General features: G+C 43.7%; 1 protein-coding gene across 13 annotated transcripts in view; it reads right to left on the bottom strand.

Annotated features, from left to right (window-relative positions):
- Positions 1-20,722, bottom strand: part of AUTS2 (activator of transcription and developmental regulator AUTS2) — a 980,474-nt gene that overhangs the window by 730,328 nt on the left and 229,424 nt on the right. For 9 of the 13 annotated variants that reach the window (XM_090024889.1, XM_090024895.1, XM_090024898.1 and 6 more), the window contains exon 2: positions 4,106-4,147. The exons of the other annotated variants lie outside the window; for them this stretch is intronic. In XM_090024889.1, the coding sequence (XP_089881015.1) occupies positions 4,106-4,147 (42 nt within the window). The remainder of the gene's footprint in view (positions 1-4,105; positions 4,148-20,722) is intronic. 13 annotated transcript variants of the gene reach the window in all.

Raw genomic sequence — 20,722 nt, 5'->3', positions numbered from 1 at the left:
TTCACTAGTACGTAGTGTCAGGTATTATTTTTGACAGGTACATATGGCATCGATTCAAATTACACAGCAGATCCAGTGAACACTGCATTTTTATCTTGTTGTTTATCTCCTCCTCGCGCACAAACTCTGGCAATATTAAATAAATAATACAAGCATATTACACTTGGTTTAAAACCATCTTATTCAAAAGTATCTTTCATCACTAAGTGCCCTAAGTGTATCAGGAAGGTGCCTCAAAAATGTATAAATATGTAATTACATGCAATTCAATACAAAATGTGCATTAATATTTATGAGTGTACCATATAATAATAAAAAAAAAAATCCATTTGTTTTATTTCTATCAGGCACATTAATCAACTCAGTCCCTCTATGCGTGCCTTAGCAGAGGAGAGCTGCCCATGCTGTATGGACTCCTGCCGTGACATTAGCAAGCAGGCAGCTGCTGAAGTCTGCTGGGTGACAACACAATCATCTCAGATCCAATTAATATTAAGATTTCTGCCTGGACATAGGAGATGAGAGAAGGAAAAAAACCCCACAGTGCAGCACATTTCAAGAAATCTTTTTTTTTTCCTAAGGTGGGAAAAATTGAAACAACTATGCGTTTTTTTCCATAAAATACTAGGGTTCAGGGAAAATGTTAGGGTTGAGTTGTTCTTTTAATGCCATTTAGAAAATACGTTCACGCTTGTTCCAACGTGCGTAGTTGGAACCTGAACTCAGATTTACTCACAGATTGTGAACCTCGTCTTGTGAGAGCCTGAACGTCCTCAACCCCTCACGCGGGAGTCGATAAACAGGGAACTACGGAAATTGTGAGTTTGCACCAAAATGCACCAGAAAACTTACTGAAAATAAAATGTTGGCTCCCCAGAAGGAGCCAGCAGTTCTTAGGGCACTGTGGCAGCCCACCAAGGGTGGTGGTGAAGGGGGAAGGAGTGCTGCCTGCTCCAAGGACTGCCAGAAAGATGGCTGCTACCCCCACCCCTTGCCGCTGATTGGCTGGGAGGGCGACCCATCATGTGGCTCTGCCTCCTCTGCCAACCAGAGGCAAGGGGTGGGGTCATGACAGACCGCCCTTGCAGCCATCAGTGGTAACGGGTGGGGCTGTATGATAGGCAGCCCTCAGAGCCAATTAGTGGGGAGGGGTGGGGCCTCTGGGGCCCCTTCGCCAATCAGAGGCATGGGGGGAGGGGTACTGCACTTACAAAAGAGCTGCTGGACGCCACGTTCTGCCCATGAAATCGGCAGGCAGCCCTCTTGAATGCAGTAGGGCACTACTGGTAAGTGTTTTGGACCTGGCAATAGTTACATGCAAGCATGCAGGAGAGGCTACAGAGGCAAACAACACCGACACGAGACAACTGGTTATTCGGCGCGATTTCCAAAAAATGTGGCTGCCTAGACTATACGGCCGAGACCCAGAACTACGACAGCGCAGCTAGCAGCACGCACTCTGTGTCGTTACCTTGTAATCTAACCAGACAACAGGCACACTAGCAAACAGCCGTACAAACCACGTCACTACACCCAGACAACGTTAACAATTCCAGTTTGATGGCTACGGAAGTTGTTACTGGATCTTGGCAGCCTGGCTTAAAGAAAATGTTTAAAAAAACAACACCACAGTGTGCGCGCTGTCTTGTAAGAGTTCCTAGAGTTCATGGGTGGAAAATGTCCTAAGGTTTCAGTGCCGCTCTTAGTTCTGCTTAGCAATTCACCACTTCGGTTTTGGCAAGAGCAGCAGGACTCGAAGGCCTGAGCATGATGCACCGACTAGTCCCTGGAATCTGCCAAAATCCGAAAGTAGCATGAAATGGTTTTGAGAGTCCTCCGTGCGCCTCCTGATAGACTAGCCTAAATGAACTTAGAGCCGTTTTATGCTGAAACAGAAGGATTTGGAAACATCTAAGTGTCAACACGAGATAGGCCAGCAGGGGCAATGCAAAAAGAGGAAAGGCTTCTTCAACTCTGGAAATGACATGATGTTACCAATCTGGGAGCGGGAGAAAATGCAACCGTGCTGACCGTGTTAGCAGACCCACTAACCAAAACCATTTCGAGTTACTAGACAGTTTTCAGAAAAGCGTGATTTGTTTGCTTTGTCTTTATGAAATTACTATCCAGTGCCTCCCGCGTGTCCTTTGAAAAACAAAGCCAAGCGGTTCGGCGCTATGAAAGAGAGGCTGGGCAACAAACTGAAGATGAAACACTGAATCCGCCTGCGAGACCCTGTGTGGTGATTACAGATGAAGGCAGAAAACAATAGAACAGCAACTTGCTGTCTGCTGGAGATATGCTTTATAAACAGCTTCTGTAGTGGGGAAGATTGCTCCGATTTCTCATCCCAAAAATCATTTGCTCACAATACCGCTGATAAACAAGAGGTGCCTATTTGGGTGCCACTGATTTAATTACACACAAAAGACTACAGTACAAGAATGCTGTTAAGGTTGGCAAGTCAAGTACTCAGAAGTTAGGAAATGCCAGAATTAAGGTTACGAATGCAACGTCCTTGCACTTATGCATTGCGATACAATCTTTAATTACATTTTCATACACTATTATTTCCAAAGCACATGGAGTGGAAGGCATTTTCTCTTTGTTCGAAGTGTAGACCCATGACTTATTTACTTGCATTCTATTCAAGCACTACAGAATTATTAATTTCCTCATGGGTTTTTCTCTATAGCTTATCAGCATGACATCCAAGTGCCACACAAATATTAATGAACTTGTTTTCACAATGCCCTTTTGAGATGAAGGGTGTTTATTATCCCCATTTCACAGATGTGGAAGAGACGCACAGAAACTTTATGGTCAGAATTAGTTGGTGTTTGGAGAGCCTAAGGTGAAGCACCTAGGCCTGATGTTTAAGAACAATTAGCATTACATAGCCATTTACATACTCAAGCACAACTCTCATCAACTTGGCTTCACTAGTTTTATACATACACTCATTGACTTCACTAGTTTTATATCAAAACCTCCCCCCATATCTTCCCTTATAACAGTTCCCAGTTTCCTTCTACTCCCAGCCAGTTTTTCCTCTCTCACCCTACCATCTTCAGTCCCAAGTTTGTTATACCATTTCCATGCTCCTTGTCCCCCATCCAGACCTGCTTTTCTCCCTAGCGAACCGGAATCAGAGGACTTCTCGTTCTCGCAATCCAGCTCCAACAGAGTAGTCACCAAGAGCACAGGAGCTCTGCTGTCGGTTTAGGCACCTAGACTCAGACCTGACAGGGGACACCCAAGCCTCAAGCAGGAACCCACTGGCACACTGGACAAAACTGAGCAGTTCAATTTAGTCTCTACTGAGCGTGCCCAAATTGCAATTTTTTTTGCAAAATTCAGAAGGCTTTTCACATCGACGGCAAAAAGCCCATCCCTAACACAAAAGCTACATGCTCCAAAAGTTCAGATCCCTTCTCCAAAGCATACGGAAAGCAAAGGTGCTCCAACACGTATATATGTGCTCCAACACGTTTTAATTAGACTCAATTTGTTGAGTCTGCTCCACGTTCTTATGAGAACGCTCCAGCGTAGCCTCATCGTCATGTGTATTAAGCCCCCCCATTTCAAAATGGTTGCAGGGGGTGCTTTAATTAAACCTTGCCGAGTGAGCTTTAGTTAAAGCATCCCTCTGGCCGTTTTGAAATGTGGGGGGCTTAAAACACCTGATGGCGAGCTGCTTTAATTAGAGCGGCTGTCCGGGAATCGCTCTAATTAAAATGAACGTGTCCCCTTGCCCCTAACCACTCAGCATGTGTATGGGCAGCCCAAAGGTTTACAAAAACAAAGTTACCAGAATTTTTTCAACTGAGCAAATCAATGCGTTTTCCTCAATGCCCTTCTCAGAAGCGGCTCACTCGCTCGGGCCAAAATCTTCCAGAAGGAACCGAGCGTGAAGTAGTTGCACCAGAGTGAAAAGTTCTACCTAAACGCTAACAATTCAGCAAAGTTATATGCAACTAAAACAGACAATCCTGGTCCGGGGTGTGTTTGGCAACCTTAACAAGTGGTGCTAACAGCCCTGCCTATAACATACATTTGTCGGTCCTATGATGAGACAGATTTTCTGAAACCTACTGCTGCTTACCTCGGTCACCGTAGGATATTCTGACGTGTGTGCTCCCCGGACCTGGTTAAGGAACATACGGATGACAATTATGTCCTGGAACTGTACTATGCATTCAGATGGTATGCTAACAACTATTTTATATATAGCCTTTACAAAATGTAATTTATTACCATCATACTAGAAACAGGAAAAGAACGTGCAATGCATATTTTCGTCAACAAACCCCCATGCGTGGATCAGGACTTTTCCAAATGTATTCCATGTTTGAATTCTCGTGTTATTGTTTCTGACCGTTTTCTACAGCTTGCTGTTCAAAATCAGATCTGGGCTGTTTGTGATTAGTTACACGGGCTACATGATATTGTTTCTGCTTCTTGGCAGAATAAAAGCATCGCATCATGATCCAGTTAAGATAAACAGTTAGACACAGGCTTTAGTCTCACTGAAGCCAACAGGACTTAAACACACATTTAAGTATTTGGTTAAATAGGAGTCACCTATTGAATCGGGAAGGTAATCAGGGTTCTGACCTGAACTCTCATAGAAGGCATACTTCAAATGAAATTGCTGCACCAGAGATTAAAATTTGCCTTTACACAACCCGTCTTGACAGCAGAACTTAAATCATAAAAACCTCCAAAGAAAGCAGGCATTGGAATGGGCTAAGACAACTGACACAACTTCCTTTTAACACTGTAATGGACATTTGTGAATAATTTTTGCAATAGTCACCTACCCCTACAAGTGCTATACACAATAAGCCTGCATCTAAAACCTAAAGAGGGGTTTACAAAATGTCATGCAAAATGTACTCCATCAAAGCAAAGAAAACAAACTAATATGCCACTGATGTTTATTGGGTGGGTGGATGGATAGATATCAAAGCGATTGATCTTTTCTCAGTCTTGATCCATTTACAAACAACCACTAACTGATTACATGCCCCATCTTCTCTTCCTTCCCAAAGCCCTGTCCTAGAGTCACTGAGGACGGCGAATGGCCTTTGTGAGTTGTTGAAGACCAAATAAGCAGAAGGAGCAGAAACACGCTGGTGAGGTTGCTGTCAAGAAGGAAATGTCAAGCTCGGACCCTGCAGCCAGCGAACCATTTACTTGGAGCTACCCGGTTCTGTGGGGCAGGCAAGGCACAAGGCTGTCAGCGAGACTCAAGGACAGAAATGCACAGATGATTTTGTTCAGGCTAATTTAGTCAAAGACTTGTTCTGTGCTCCTGCCAGCAGGCAGAAAAAAAATAAAGCCCTAAATCAACAGAGCTCTTCTGCCTGCCTCCCAGTGCTGGACCTTCGCTCAGAGATACTGTGGAGCTCATAACAGTGCCTTTACAGCTGTTTGGGATATTTCCTCAACTTCCCCTTTTTTTCCTGCAGGCCTGGGTGGACACTCTTCCCCTCTCACTCAAGCTGTTCCCCTCCGCCTTCTTTACTTAGGTATGCCGTTTTGAATGCCAACACAAATACTTTAGATCTAGCCTACTGACTACAGGTCAACACAAATCTCTCTCTGCACTTCACAAATTCCTCCAGGCTTTCCAAATCCTTTGATGAATACTTTCTGCTCCCTTTCCTATGCCCCTTAGTTGCTTTCTTCCTCCCCCTTCTGCACCTTCATTATTTAGCATTATAAAGCATTTGGGGAAAACACGTCATAGGAAACACTATAGACAATAAAGGGTTTGTAACGACACCGTGCCAAGTTGTACCATCTGTGGCTCTGACCCTGTCTGCTCACGGATATGCAAGTGTGGGCCGAGTCTGGATTCTGATTCTGAATGGTTCTCGCGTGACAGGAGTGTATCAGTAACATGATGCTTCATCTAAACCACTTGACATTATTGGCACCTCTAAGCCTGCATGCAAAGTGTAGCTCTTGGAGCAACGAGAACTAGATTCCCTATGGAAGTATGTTTATTTCACAGCGCTAGATGTGCTCGATACGCCATGTGAGCGGCACAGCCACATCTTCACCGAGTGTTTGTTTTCTTTGTTTGAGGAATGAAAAGGAAAAGAAAAGGGGTGTGGAGAGGAAAAGTCCCCAGAGATGCCTGCTTTAAATCCTCATGCCAAAAGAAAGAGTATTGCTGCTCTTTCTTGCTGCTCAATTATGATTATAGAGGAGGAAGAAAGGGAAGGGAGCATTTAGCCGCTCCTAGGAAAAGGAGACTCAGACTCCTGTACTGCGACGCGCTAGGTGCATAATTATGGTAACGATTTATATACAGCACCTGGTGTTCCAATGGCACCCAAAAAGAACGTATGAATTTAAATCGCACGCAGGGATGATTTCATCCATCACTGAAATGCATCCACTTCTGGCCAGAAGATACAAACAAACAAACATTTCATGTGGACTCCTGAACTCTTACCAAAAAAAAAAAAAAAAAAAAAAAAAAAGCTCCGATTTTACTGAGAGCCTCTTGACCCGTTTCTGACCCACCGAACCTTTCCCCCTGCAGAGCACAGTGCTCCCATAGTAAGAATCCACACGAAAAAGACTGCAAACAAGCATTTTTGTAAATGAGCAACAACAACTTGAAATAAGAACCATTTGTTTTGACATACCCGCTCGTTTCAGCCAAAAACGCCCAGGCTTTCATTACGTGAGGTTTCCAACTTCTTTTGGAATTTCTTATTTTGTAGATATTGTATTTTAAGTTTTCTTTCGAGGTTGGAATGAAAGGCATTTCACAATGTAAGGCTTTTGCAAGGACACGGAAAAAAACCAGAGAGGGAATCTCCATTGATCAATTCCTACTCATAGGCAACTGTTCCTTCCTTCCTCTTTTACTCTTTGACTTTCCAAATCCTTTGATGAATACTTTCTTCTCCTTTCCCTATGCCCCTTAGTTGCTTTCTTCCTCCCATTTCTGCAGACCTGTTGCAGTTCCTTCCTCTTTTACCCCCCCTCCCCACACCCCCCACGTTGTTCCTTTATTTCGGCTGTCCTCTAAAGAGCCCAGAGGCCTGTAGTCTTCTCCAGCGGGCTCTTGAAGATGGCCAAATCTGCCACCAAGCTGGGTATTTGGGCTCAGTATGAACCATGCCTTTCCCCAACCTTTCATAGCAAGGGGAGCTCTCTCATAGAAAGGTTGGGGAAAGGCATGGTTCGTACTAAAGGTCTTCTCAGGATATAACAAATGACACTCTCACTGGCAGTCCTGCAGGAAGGCCAAGGACTGAGTGGGCCAATGAATCTTAATGTTCCCCTCCTAAATTAAGTCTGGAATAGGCAGAAGGTGTACGTGAGCTCAGACATCTATTACCCTTTCTATTCCCATTCAAAGGCTTAACAAATGACTTCAACCTCCAGGGCCCTCAAACTGGCACTATTAGCTAGCACAGCATTCCTTGTTTGTAAACATCGTTAGGGATTTGTAAGTCAAGGCAGGAGCTCCTCCTCGTCTCGTAGGAAAAATGTTATAGCAACTTACAAGACCAAAGCATTCGCATAACCAGCTTCTGCCGCCAAAAATGTGGCCCACTGGGGGGGAAAAAAATACAAATAAAAATAAACCACCTTTAAAAATGGGTAACTTTCTTGCCTCAATACTTTTCAAGAGGACAGTACGACAAAGCAGAAAATCTGATCTCCAAGGCTTAAATGCAAGGAGCCACAAGGAGGGAACTTGAATGGGGAAATTTAACCAAGAGACAGATTTAGAAGAGAAGGGACACAAATCTAGGCCTCCTTTACTCTCATCAGAAGGGAATCCTCAAGGACACTCTGGACAGCTGCATTAATTAGAGCAAAGATAAGGCTGCAAGCTTTCCGTCTATGCAGTGTTAGCCTTGCTCCATATGAACTTCAAGGAAAGACGACTCTCGTAAAGATTTGCTTCCTCCCTTTAAATACAGACATTCAGAATAGGACTTAGAGCTATCAACATACCAATCAGCACTAGTTAAATATGAAAGGGAGGACTGAAACAGAAGTGTCCCCAAAATCTACTTTATACTTCAGAAAGTGAAGCACGCCCATACACTCAAAGTGGGGGGAAAAAAAAATCACTCCCTGTGACAGGCAGAGAGGGTAGACAGAAGGGCATATTTTATCCATGTTGTCCAGCTCCTTGGATGGATACTTGCAATGACTACACCCATTATAGCAGAGGCAGATAATGGTATAGAAATAGAGTAACTACTTAAAAAAAAAAAAAAAAAAGAAACCTGAATTATTTTCAAATCTCTCCCCTGTCTTGGGTCAAGAGTGAAGCAGACATATTAAAAACGCTGCATTTGGGCATTTTGGCTTCAAGCTCCTACTCCTGCAAACTCCTTCTGAATTTTTGTTTCTCTTGAAGCCATCTGACTTTACTGTTTTCTTTTTTGTGGGTCATCCACACTCATATAAAAGACTGATGAACATACTTTTAAGTGAAAGTACAATAAACAGAAAATAACAGAGGAGAGAGGGAGAGAAACTGCATGCCCAAATATGACCAGAGTCTTGCATCACTGAAGCCAATGAGAGCTTCATAACATGCTTCATTAGGAACGGGATCAGAATCTCTGTGCAATTAAAAAGTAATTCCATATCCCATTTGGAAAAGACAACTCTCTCTGGGACTCATGCTGTATAATTATAAAAGACAGAAATATTTATTTGGGAAAATCACCAAAATAGAAGTGTACGGTATTCTGGCATTTTCCAGATTTACACTTCCCCCCAGTAAGGAAAAAAGGCTTTGAAAGTGAATTTGGTGCTTACAATGCAGTGACACTGAACTGAATTCTGCATGATGCTGATCTCTAGCCAATCCCACCAGCTGCCTTGGGCCCCTGGAGGAGAACCACCCAATAGTACAGCCTAGCCTTCACTACAGGTAACTAGATTATGGTCTTGCATCCCTTTACAGTTACTGACACATCATTACAAAGCTGCCACGAGATGTGATCTTGTACGTGGAGGAATTCTCCACTGGTGGTCATGTTTTGCAAGGATAAGTGTCTACACTAGGGATGTAATGCACTTCATGTGCAATCTTTGGCCTTCTCCCCTATCCCCTTCAATTCTGCAAGGGCACCATAAACCTCAGACAATACATGCCTTTCAGTTTCCTTTCAACTGACGCTTCAAGTCCTACAAACAGCCAAAAAATTGCAGAGCTTACAAAGCAGCTATTAAAAGGGTAAACGTGATCATCTCATGCCCAACTATTATTTAAGATGGGGAATCCTCAGTGAAAAGGAACAGAAAACAACAGGGATATATAAGAAAACCAGAGCTTTGGTTTGGCTTTGTTACATGGTACCGAATTTCTAAAAACCACTGGGTTATAAAGGAAGAAGGGGAAAAAGGCGATTCAACTGCTGGAAATGTAACTTCTTACATAGTACAAAGATCCAACTTTTTTTTTTTTTAAAGCTCAGTGAGCAGGAAATCTTTTTTTTTTTTTTTTTTTTAATGAAATGGTAGTGTTTAGGCCTGCTCAGTGGCTCTAAGAACGACTTCTGTAATTTTTCATGCTGGCAACCACTTAGAAACTAAAAATTTAACTTTGAGAGCTGCATAGTGAGTGGGTTTACAGTTGCAAAACAAAGCATCTCAAGTCGAGAGGTTTTTCCAGTGCCAACTGCATGCTCACAGGGAGTTACAAAATTTGTGAATAATACTACCTGAACAATACTGAGGGCATTCCAGTCTTTTGCTATCATATGCCAGACTGAATTTGCAGCCATTCCTCTTTAAGAGAGCATTATATCTGCAATCTCTCTGTAAAAATCTGCCTCAGCCTTAAAGTAGATGATAAAGGGTGCGTCTACAGGTGAATATTAATGCAACACAAATTCTGGCACACTTTGCACTGGAATTCATTGCTCCTGCAGTGTTTACATGCATGCCCAGGACTGCAGCATGTTGAGCTGGGGTGGCACAGCCCCAGATGGCAGGGGGCCCCTGGGAGTCAGTTTGGGGATGCTCTGACCTGGCTCAAAGTGCTACGGAGAGGCTGGCTGGGGCACAATGACGCTTCATTGATTCATAGATGTTAGGGTCAGAAGGGATCTCGGTAGGTCATCGAGTCCGACCCCCTGTCCCGGGCAGAAAAGAGCACTGGGGTCAGATGACCCCAGCTAGATGCTTGTCCAGTCTCCCCTTGAAAACCCCCAGGGCAGGAGAAAGCACTACCTCCCTTGGGAGCCCGTTCCAGATTCTGGCAGCCCTCACCGTGAAGAAGTTCTTTCTAACCCCCAACCTAAATCTGCTCTCCATCAATTTGTGGCTATTGTTCCTAGTTACTCCAGGGGGTAACCAGAAACTCTGGAGTAACTACTTAGGGCTAGCTGGCACTGACACAGCCTTGTGCCCCACACAGCCCTGCTGGCATCTACACATGCATTGAAGCAGAGTAAATAAATCTGCCGTGGGCAGTTACTACTTGCATCCGGAAGAAGTAACCTACGGCAGAGGTGGTTAGTTTACTCCGGCCTAATAGTACCACGTGACGCTTCACTGCGGAGCTAATTAGACAGCAGTAGTGTAGATGCGCCCAAAGTTAAGCAATGTCATCCGGCGACCCCCTCCCTACATCTACCACCCACTGCCCCTCCATCCCTTTCCCGACAGCCAGTTTCTCCCCGTCTTCACCTCACCATGCAATGGGCTCCTGTGTCCATCTCAAACCAGCGGCTCAACATACCCTTTCCTTTTGCACCTGTGAAACGGCAGGGTCGAGTAGGGTTGGGGGATGGGGGGACAACAGTTTAAACTCTGGGAATTTAGCTGCCCCCTTCAAACCAGTTTGAAAGCTGGGCTTGTGACAGCACCGCTGATCTTCCCTTTGGCTTAAGGTTGGGGAGGAAGGGGCAACACCCCTCCAGTCTCCCCTCCCATTACGCCTCTGGTGAAGTCATTCAGCTGAATTCAATAAAAGGGCTCACCGGCATAGTTAAGTTTGCAAGGCCAAGACTTAATGCCCAGGCCCTCTGCTTTAAGTGCCTCATGCCTCTTTAGGAGTTTACTTGAAACGCTTTAATTTAATTTGCAACGAAATAACCCCTTCCTGATAAGTTGTCCCATATAGTGCGGGTGCAGAAGTGAAAAGACATCCAAAACGCGCACGTTTAAAATATGGTAGAACCGGGAGGCTGGAGCTTAAGTGGAAAATGACCTCAGAAACCTGAGCAAAACACATGCCTGGAGTGAAAAGATGGAATAAATTAGATCCTGTAATTACAGCTGGGAAGAGAGGGAGAGAAGGCAGCCATGCCACAGGATGAAAGGCTGACTTGAGAAATAAGAAATGAAAGGAGACGTCAGCGCGAATCAACCAAGAAGATCTGCTGCCGATTTTGAGGAGCCTTTGACATTCTCAGACTTTCCAATTGCAAACTCCCTCCCTAATAAGCAGCATGCTCATCGCTACTCTTTCACCTTGATCTCAACGCAAATGTTTTACACGGACAGATTTAATGATGTTTAGGTACTTATTGGGTCTATCAGACTTGATACTGGAATCAATCTCCCCCCTTTCGAAGCCTTGGCTTAATGGCAAAGTTTATTAAACTGCATGCAGTCATTCAGAAAAGATCAATAGAGACATGATTACAGAGCAACCAGAGGATTAAACATGAGATTTATCACAAAATTAAACTGAATTAAATGTTCTCTGATAGTACTTGAAATGCTGTCGATACTCTTAACTCATAATCTATGCTTTCTGTGTGTTTACTTAGCAGGCAGCAGGGATGTCTGACTTGAGAAAATGACTGTAATGTAAAAACATAAGCTGCGAAGATTTTGCTGAGAGCATTAATAGTCTCCTCTAAAACCATTATTTCTTCCTCCATGAGAAAAGCAAAAGCATTCGAGCTCCTCCGTCAGTTCTATATTCAGGGGCGAGGTGGATACAGTTAGTAAATGCGAAGTAGTACTACAAACCCATTTTCTTGGCAGAGTAATTAATACAGAACATATATCATGTGTATTCCTTGGGTCCCATGTAGTCCAGGTACCTAAGGCTCACTGTAAGATAGAAAGCCGCATTATATTACAGGTTTTGGTTAGTGATTTTTAAATAGTCAAATCCTCGCACCATTAAAACATGAGCAACGCTCCACCATGCTGCTGGCTTCACAACTAGATGTGGGACTAGCACAAAACTCAGGCAAACTTTGGAGAGAAAGTTTCAAAATCTGGTATCAGAGCCACACTTCTTTTTTTCTTTTTACTTCGATCCACCTGTACAGCCAGTGTAAGATGAAGCTGGAGTCTTAAATTCAAAACCTATTCCAGAGAAGTGAAGACCTCTGTTTCATAACACTTAGAGGGTCATCTCGCTGTTAGTTTAAGTATAATAATCAAAATACTCTTATGTGACTATAAAAAAACAATTCTGCCAGAAAGAGCGAGATCCATAAAATGGCATCTGCAGTCTTTCAGACCCACCTGTCTGCTCAGGTCTTGTGAATCGGCAGTTTTGTTTCATTTTTAAATAGAAAAGGATGCTGATGTGCTCTCCGAGGAGGAGTCTGACTTTTACCCCTTGTTCAGAAAAATACAGCAAAAGAGCAGAAAGGGAAACTGAGTTTCTCCAACCTAAACGCATCGTAAGACTCTTATCAGCAGTCACCGAGAGCATTTACCACTGTTTGCACGCTCTGGCTTTGGGCCTGTTTTTGCTTAAAACTCCGGACAGCCAGCAGAAAGAGTGATAAAGGAGGGAGAAGAAAGCAGCAACTAAAACTTTGGCCCTGGTAAAAGCACCCGTTAAAACACACCCTTAAAATTTCTTGCGACCTGAAGTGTTGCAATATTCCAATTCAGCTGATCCGATCAGACAACAAGAATTATTGGTAATATTCAGCAACCAAGCCAGCCTCGAGGCTTTTGCTTCCCAAACAAGCAACACAGAAGTCAAAGCCTCAGATGATAAACTGCTTGCTGTAGAAACAAATCAGTAAACACAGATAATTGGATGCAAGGCCTCAGTCTTACATTCTGAGAGAAACGTGCTATTAAACATCGCTCAGATGACATTTTTAAGGCATCAAATCACAGCTTCTGGTTGCACCACAAAAAGATACGATCACAGAGATGTTTGAAACGGTAACTGGTATAGGTGGCTTCCACAATATATGAGATCGGGCTCAGTCTACCAGCTGCAGCTGGTTAGCTCTTTGTTGATATTTGTATCACAATTTAACTTAAAAAAAATCTCAATCAAACTGAGGCTCCGTTGTGCTAGTTGCTATAAAGAGAGATATCTGTAAGAGGCAATGCCTGCCCAAAAGACAGGGAGGACTCAAAGCGTGGAGTCCCTACAAGAAAGTGCCCTGTGAATAAAGCAGGTGTACAACGTAGATCCATCAACATCCAGCTCCTCTGCTGGCTCAGTAAGAGCTCAATAACCCCAATAAAATACATCAATGGGTAACGGAAAAAATATAACGACCCAAGAAATAAACCACCCCAAACCACACACACACACACACACAAAAATCACTGACTGTCTTGAAATATTACCGACTCAGAGGGGCTTAGCTAGTTCCTAAACAGGCTCAGCTATCCCCAGCGCACTTTGCAAAATGCAATCCAGTAATCCAATCCCAGATGCATTACATGAAATCTTATTTCTTACAGTCCTAGAAAAGAACAAGCAAAGGGACGCCTTTAGAAACACTAATTTGCCAATAAGTACTGAGCCAATTTTGCTTCTACTGCTTTTAAGAAACTGCCGCTTGAGCACTGCATTACCTCATTATAATTTCACTTGTGGATAGAACAGATATCAAGGAACATGTAACCCTGAAATTAGCCCAGCATGAGCTGCCCCAAAAAACAAATCCTCAGAAGCTAAACTGAAGTCGTTCCCAATAGGCTTCCACCGCAGAAATTACTACCAGTCCTGTCTAGAAAAAGGAAATCTCCATATCTAGTAAGTGGACCAGAACAGCTACACGACTAGCAAAGCAACAGCACAGCATGGAACAAGGGCAACCAGTGAACCTATAGTCAATACACATAAATGGCCGTTAAATTTTCTGTCAATACCATCATGCAGTTAAAACAGTGAAGCCAAAACGCAGTAGCAAAACTCTCAATAGCATGTGATTTCTGAGAGGGAGAGAAAAGGGGGATAAGAGGTTCAAGGGGATGCTTCAGGATGAAGCGAGAGAAACCATCGTTACTATTTTGTCTGTATGTTTTACACAAAACATTCACACTGCATCACATCACACAGATGGCATTAGTAATACGGCAGCTTTGGCAATCTCCCGGCTCCAGCCGCTCTGATGCTAACCCAAAACGGCAGCTGTTTTGTCAGAAGGGCAAGGACCAGATTAGGATCTGCATGTGAAAGCCAACCAAATGTCCAACTCTGACAATGTTCTTCTGTCCTGACAATCTTCAGCAGGACCCTAATTTATCTCTGTTTCAGCCACTGCTGTCCTGATTCACCGTCACTCGCTCTCCTTCCCTTTTCACTGCTCGCTGGCAGTGCGGCCCCAGCCCAGTCTACCCAGGCACGGGGAGAAAACCTTTCCCCTTACAGAGCACGATTGCTGATTTGTTGACGTGACCACAGAAGGGGAAACACGCACCGGATTTCACGGGAAAGCTTAGCTCTTACCACCCTAACAGGGGAGAAAACCAGAGAGAAGGAAGGATGCAGCCCAAATACTACCTAGGCGCAGGCTCTAGCGATAGAGAACAGGCAAATGCAACGTTATGAAAATACGCCGCACATCACTGGACAGCTCAGGCTCCCAGATGGCAGCTCTCTTCGTACGTCCGCGCAGACAAAAGCCGAGAGCGCATTTGTGGCGCTCGTGCTCACAAGTTGTTTCCATCGAAGCCAATGAAGCAACTCACCACGCAGAAGGCTGCAGGATCCGAGTCCAAGTCAGCTCAGTGCAAACAGCTTAAACAGACTTGAGGGCTTGTAAGTGCAGACTCTTAAGTTTCACTTCAGCAGTCTGAGGCCATAGCATTAACTGCAGCTCTAACCCAGACATCAGCGCCTCGTTCCCCTGTTCCAGACCCCTGTGCTTTTCAGTAGGGGAAAAGGTGGTTACACACAATGTGGCCAAAATGGTAAATCAGGTCACATACCCGTCAGGTCCAAAATCCATCACGGGGTAACCTGGAAATAGCGTTAAGCCCCGATTAACCAAGAACACAGCTCCTAGGAGCGAGTGTGCGGCATGCAGCAGCAAGCCCACGCCTAGAGAATTCACTCCCGTGTGTAACCAGGTGGCCATGTCTACGCTGCACTAAAGATCTCTGACCTAAGAAATCCCACGGCCCTTCCCAGATGACGAGTCTGTGTCTTCAGACTGCACAAGAAGCAGAGTGAACCTGGAGTCAAGAAATATTCTTAAGCTAAAGGCTCTAACCATGTCCCACTGTGCTAGGCACTGGGGACACAAATAAGACACAGGCCCTGTTTTATATATGGGCAAACAAGGTCTCACGGGAAACTTTCATCAGAAAAACTGAACCCAGATCTCCTTATCCCAGTTCAGCGTTTTAACCACAAGACCCCTCTTCTCTCAGCCTTCTCAATGGGCAAAATGCAATTCTCGGGTGGAAGACAAGGCGACTTTTCTTCTCTTTTATTCACAATGAAGCTCTGTAACCACTAGGTTCCCCAAAGTAGAGCAGGGCTGGCTGTAGGGTATTTCAGTGTATATGGGTAGGGGGGCTCTGTAGGGAGCAGGGAATGCTACAGCAACTCGCCTTCGTTCCGGCCCACGATTCACATGCCAGCCATGCAGGCTGCCTTTTTAAAGTTGCTTTGAGCCGCACAGTCAATGGTAAAACACCGAGTAGCTAGAGCACAGACCAAGATCTAAGCCTTGAAGGGGCTTTTTTTTTTTCCCTTTTCTTTTTCTTTCTTTTTTTTTTTTTTGCTTCAAAGAGAATATTTTCCATTCCTATTCAGGCTCTTCTACAGCTTCCACTATTGTTATAGTCTTTGAAAAAAGGCCAAAACACTGGGATATGATTTTTGTAGCTACTCCTAAGTATGTTCCATACATAGATGTAGCTCACGGATATGTGTACAGCCTACACTGGAGCAGTACAAATTCCCAGTGCCACTGATGCAATGAGATCAGAACAATAAAGAATAATTGAAAATATCTTTTAACAGCCAAGTTGGGCCTCCCCACTGAACCACACTGATTGTGGGACTGAAGGGTTTACTGTGGCATCAGGAACTCACCTCTGTCAAGCGGTATTGCTACAGGCTCTGTTATATTAATTTAATGGTCAGGATAATGGATTTGTCAGTAATGACAAAGAAATTCCCTGGAAACTGGAGTGCTTCAGTGTCATTGAAACTACATCTATTTAGCAAATAGATGGATGCCTTTAACTGAAGACTGCAGTATGATTAAGCATCTGTCACTTTGTCTCATGTAGTATATAATAGTCAGCAGTTCCTTCCTAATACTCCACTTTCATGGCTTTTTTCCTTCTTAACACACGTAAAGATGATCCAGATGTAAAAGGAAACCAAAAACTGAAGCGCACATATACAGAGCGCCAGAGAGAACCAAACAACAGGCCATTTTCTCCATCCCCTGTTCGGTTTTTGTAAGCTTACTTTTTAGACGTCCTTCTGCTGGCTAATCCTGCAAACAAACCGCGGACCAGATTCGGTCTTTAGAGGGACAGAGTTTATTAGGGAGGTCTAGGTCCGTTCAAGGGTATAAGTTCCTTCCTGCATACTTCTTTCTTTTTGTTGTTCTTTTGATCGTTAAAATATGATTGACCAAGACAGTGAGATGGAGGATCTCTCAAAAATCCCACAGAACGAGCTGAGTAATCTGCTTCTGTTACTTGGTTTTCACACGAGAACATATTCTTCACTCCGCGGGTCATTTAGGGCAGTGGAAACTGCTTCACTGATTTCCATAAATGTTAGTCCCAAATGCATGCTTAATAGGTAAATACGGTGATAGGCTGTATTAAAATAAGGGACAGAGGATAACCTGGGCAACACATAAGCCTCCAATATGCTACCCTCACAATGAAGCTAAGTTGATGAGAGACATAAGGGAGGTTTGTAAGAGACTGTGGGGGATGGAGAGAGGGGGGGCAACAAGGGATGATACATATAAAAACTATACAAAAAAAATAGTGAAGAGTATAATCTGGCTCCTGTTCTTCTCAACAGCATACAATCAGGCCCCCAAAAGGCTGAATCAGGATTTTGAATGGAGGCACACGAAAACAAAAGAAAAAAATGCAGATTCAGCAGGACTAATATTCCCCCTGCATTGACCAAGATGCTCAGACTAGGCTAGTGGCATTACTCCAGTTCATGCCAACTGAGGATCTGTCTCAAAGCAGCATACAGCAGTAACATGAATTCCAGGACCCTCCGCTGGACAGCAGTAGAGATACTAAGTTTCTACACAATATAAAGTTAAATTGCCTGGGCCAACAACATTGACAAGAATGACACTGGCTTCAGGGCACAGACAGATCAACAGCGGGAAGATGATAGAGAACTCCCCTCCATGCTGAATTACTGTAGTAACTCTGTATACAACTACAGTTTATAAGAAAAGCTTGGAACTGCTTGAGATAAGATGATGGGAAATGTTTCCGTTGTGGATCCTAAATGTTTAGAACAATATGTTGGAAAGTCTGGATGGCTGCACAGCATTGTAAAATTAAAAAGCTTCTGAACATTGCATAATAGGAAGGGGGGGGGGTTGGTCCTTCTCGATACAATCCCCAGCTGAGTCAGTACACATCCAGTACCATTTGGGAGGCAACTTTATGTGCTCTTAGTAGTAGATTAATGAATGTAATTACCTAACATTGTGGCAGTGAATGCCGCAAAACTGTAATTTATAGAGTGCTGTAAAGTTCTAATGTGTTTTTATGTCCATAAGCTGCTTAACCATAATCTAATGCATTTCTACACGAGCACCCTCCTAAGTGGCTCTCAGCAGAGCAGCCAGCAGAAGTCCCACTGCCTTTGTGCTCCAGCTTTACATCTTGATAAACCAACCTTTTGTGCTGGGCATCTCAGGGAAGCAGCTGTTAAACTATATCAATAATTTAAAATTAGTGCAACAAGAACTTCTTCTTTACTAGGGAGAAAAGCTCTTAGGTAGCTAGAGGCTGCAGAGACCTTATGAAATACAGCACCAAGCTCTTTAATGCAAGGGGAAAGAGTCTGCTCAACATGCAGCATGTTGCCACTTCTGTTGGGTAATAAAAGTGGATCTTATCAAACCAGGCATTTGCCCCGTTCCTTCAGTTTTTAGCTGCTATGAACCACTAAGAGGCCTCTGGTGATACGCTACGATCACCCGGTGACATCCCTGTTAGCGGAAGGGAGGTTGGGACACACGCTCAGCACTCCTGGGTGCTGTGTCTGCTGTTGACACTAACTTATGTGACCAAGTCTCTGCCTAACCATCTGTGAAATGGGAACAGCATGTGCCTACTTTGGAGAGGCTAAGTCTTAACTAAATATTTATACAGTGTTTGAGAGCTTCAGGGAAGAGCGCTGTATGTAAACAGCGGGTCTTAGCGTTGTTGTTTTAAGTTTCCAACACAGTTAAGTATTAACATATTGGGCCAAAAGAATCCATGATCAACAACCCTGCCGAACAGTGATTTTTCCAGCGAAAAGGCAAAAGGTCTAGAGCATCAACTTTTTTTTTTGTGCTCGTTCATAAGCATCTTGGTACAACACAGAAGAATCAAAAGAGCAATCAGGACAGTGCCATTGCACCACTGTATCACACGGTACGCGCGTCACGGAGTATGGAGAAACTCACTGTGGCTAAATTAGTATCATGGCTCATAAATAATGAAAGCTTTTTCTAGTTAAAAATGTACCACTTTGCAAAAGTTCACGGCATGAGTGATGTAATTAGGATTCAATTAAAAGCTCCATCCCGTCTGAAGGAACATCTCGGTGTCCGGCGAGCGAAAGCGTTGAGGCTGCATGTCAAGAATGGATTTTAAATGAGATGTGCTGACTGCAATCCGGCATCGGGAAAGAGATCTGTGCAACTGCCTGCAGGCAAATACAAACAGCCTTAACCCCACCTAATATACAAACTGAAAACTGAACTTACGGCATCAGTTAGCATGCACCAAAGAAGTTTGACTTGGTCTATAATAGATGATTGCTCCTTTATTCTTTAACCCAAGTCGCTTGTTTTCAGCTACTGTCTCATTGATCCGCCGTAAATTGTTTTTTTTGAAACTATGGGCGCTTCAGGAGCGGGACTCTATTTTTTCCGTGTGTTACTAATGCACTTACTAGAAGAGGGCTCAAAGTTCTCCCTACCATTTCTGAACCCTGCTAAAATACTAGCTGCACCAAAAATGATTAGAAGCAAAAGCCCAGCACTGAAAAACAGGGAATTCCCAACTAAAGGTTACCTGTGCAACCTAAATTTGGCCCCACTAGGAGTATGCATTATGATGCAGTTTTCACCTACTACTTGTCCTGTGTGACTTGTAATATTATTTCACACAAGAATGTGGATCCTTTTCTTTTTGTGCGAATCTGCTGAGGAGCTCTTTTTTCTTTTCTTTGAAGCAATAACAGGACAGTTTAAAAACAGTTTTTCATTGAAAGCATGAGAAACTCAGATAGCACAGGGATAAAACTAGTATGAACAACTTGACCGGGCAACAGTAACTAAATAGGTAACACACAGCACTTTACACAGTTTGCAGGCTTTCCATATGGAAGTAGTCCGTGAGAAGACTTCTGCAAGGACCTTGGATAAGACTCAAACAGCAAGCGAATCATCTGCACACAAAACGATGGAGCCAAGACAGCATTTCTTCATCATCTCTGGGTGGCAGCAAGAGTTCTCCGAACATGAGCTGGTACAGGGTGAACTGATTTTAGGAGCTAGCCAAGTCACTGGTAACTTATGCAACCTTAATTCTTACTATACAGAGTTAAAGACGACATTTGGCAGAAGAAGCAAACTTACGATTTCTTAATAACAATGCTCTTTTGCTTGCTTCCAGTGGATCTGAGGATCCCAAACTGTTTCCAGACTAATTCATTCTCATAAGGCCTGTTGAGCTGATAGGCATAGATTCCTCATTTTTATGGATGAGGTGAGGCACAAAGAGGTTGATGACTTTTCCTGGTCCCAGAGGATGCAGCTGCAGCACTGCGATTACAACTCGGATCCGTTTCCTCATGTTTCTGTGCCGTATCCCCAAGAGCATCATTTCCCTCTCCTGCTGTCCCGCATGGAGTGCCCTTCATTCTCTCCTGTTTCCATTTTGCTACACTCTGTTCTTCGGGTCATGTTTTTACATTAGCTATTCATGCGATCATGTTACAGGCTGTTCTTCCAGTCTACCTGGATTTTCAGACTTTACACACACAAAAATCAATTTTTCAAAGTCTAAAAATCCTTCAGCCTAAGATCAGTTAGCCACCAATACTTTCTGCTTGCACAACACCAGCCTTCCAGAGCAGGCATCCCCAAGGAACCATTTTCCCAGCTTCACGCAAACAATTTCAAGGTGACCTGAGTAATTAGCTGTCTGTGCTCACAACCCAACCTTACGAGAGACATTAGGAAAACTGGTCTGGCCCAATGCCTACTGTAGTGCTAGATCCAACAGAAAGACATCCATTGGTTTTAACAAGCGGCTGTTTTAAATTGCA

This window comes from Crocodylus siamensis, chromosome 13, assembly GCF_052110815.1.
Source record: "Crocodylus siamensis isolate JL-2025a chromosome 13, ASM5211081v1, whole genome shotgun sequence".
In the NCBI taxonomy this organism is placed as follows: Eukaryota; Metazoa; Chordata; order Crocodylia; family Crocodylidae; genus Crocodylus; species Crocodylus siamensis.
The sequence above is the reverse complement of the archived record's forward strand: the minus strand, read 5'-3'. Positions and strand labels throughout refer to the sequence as shown.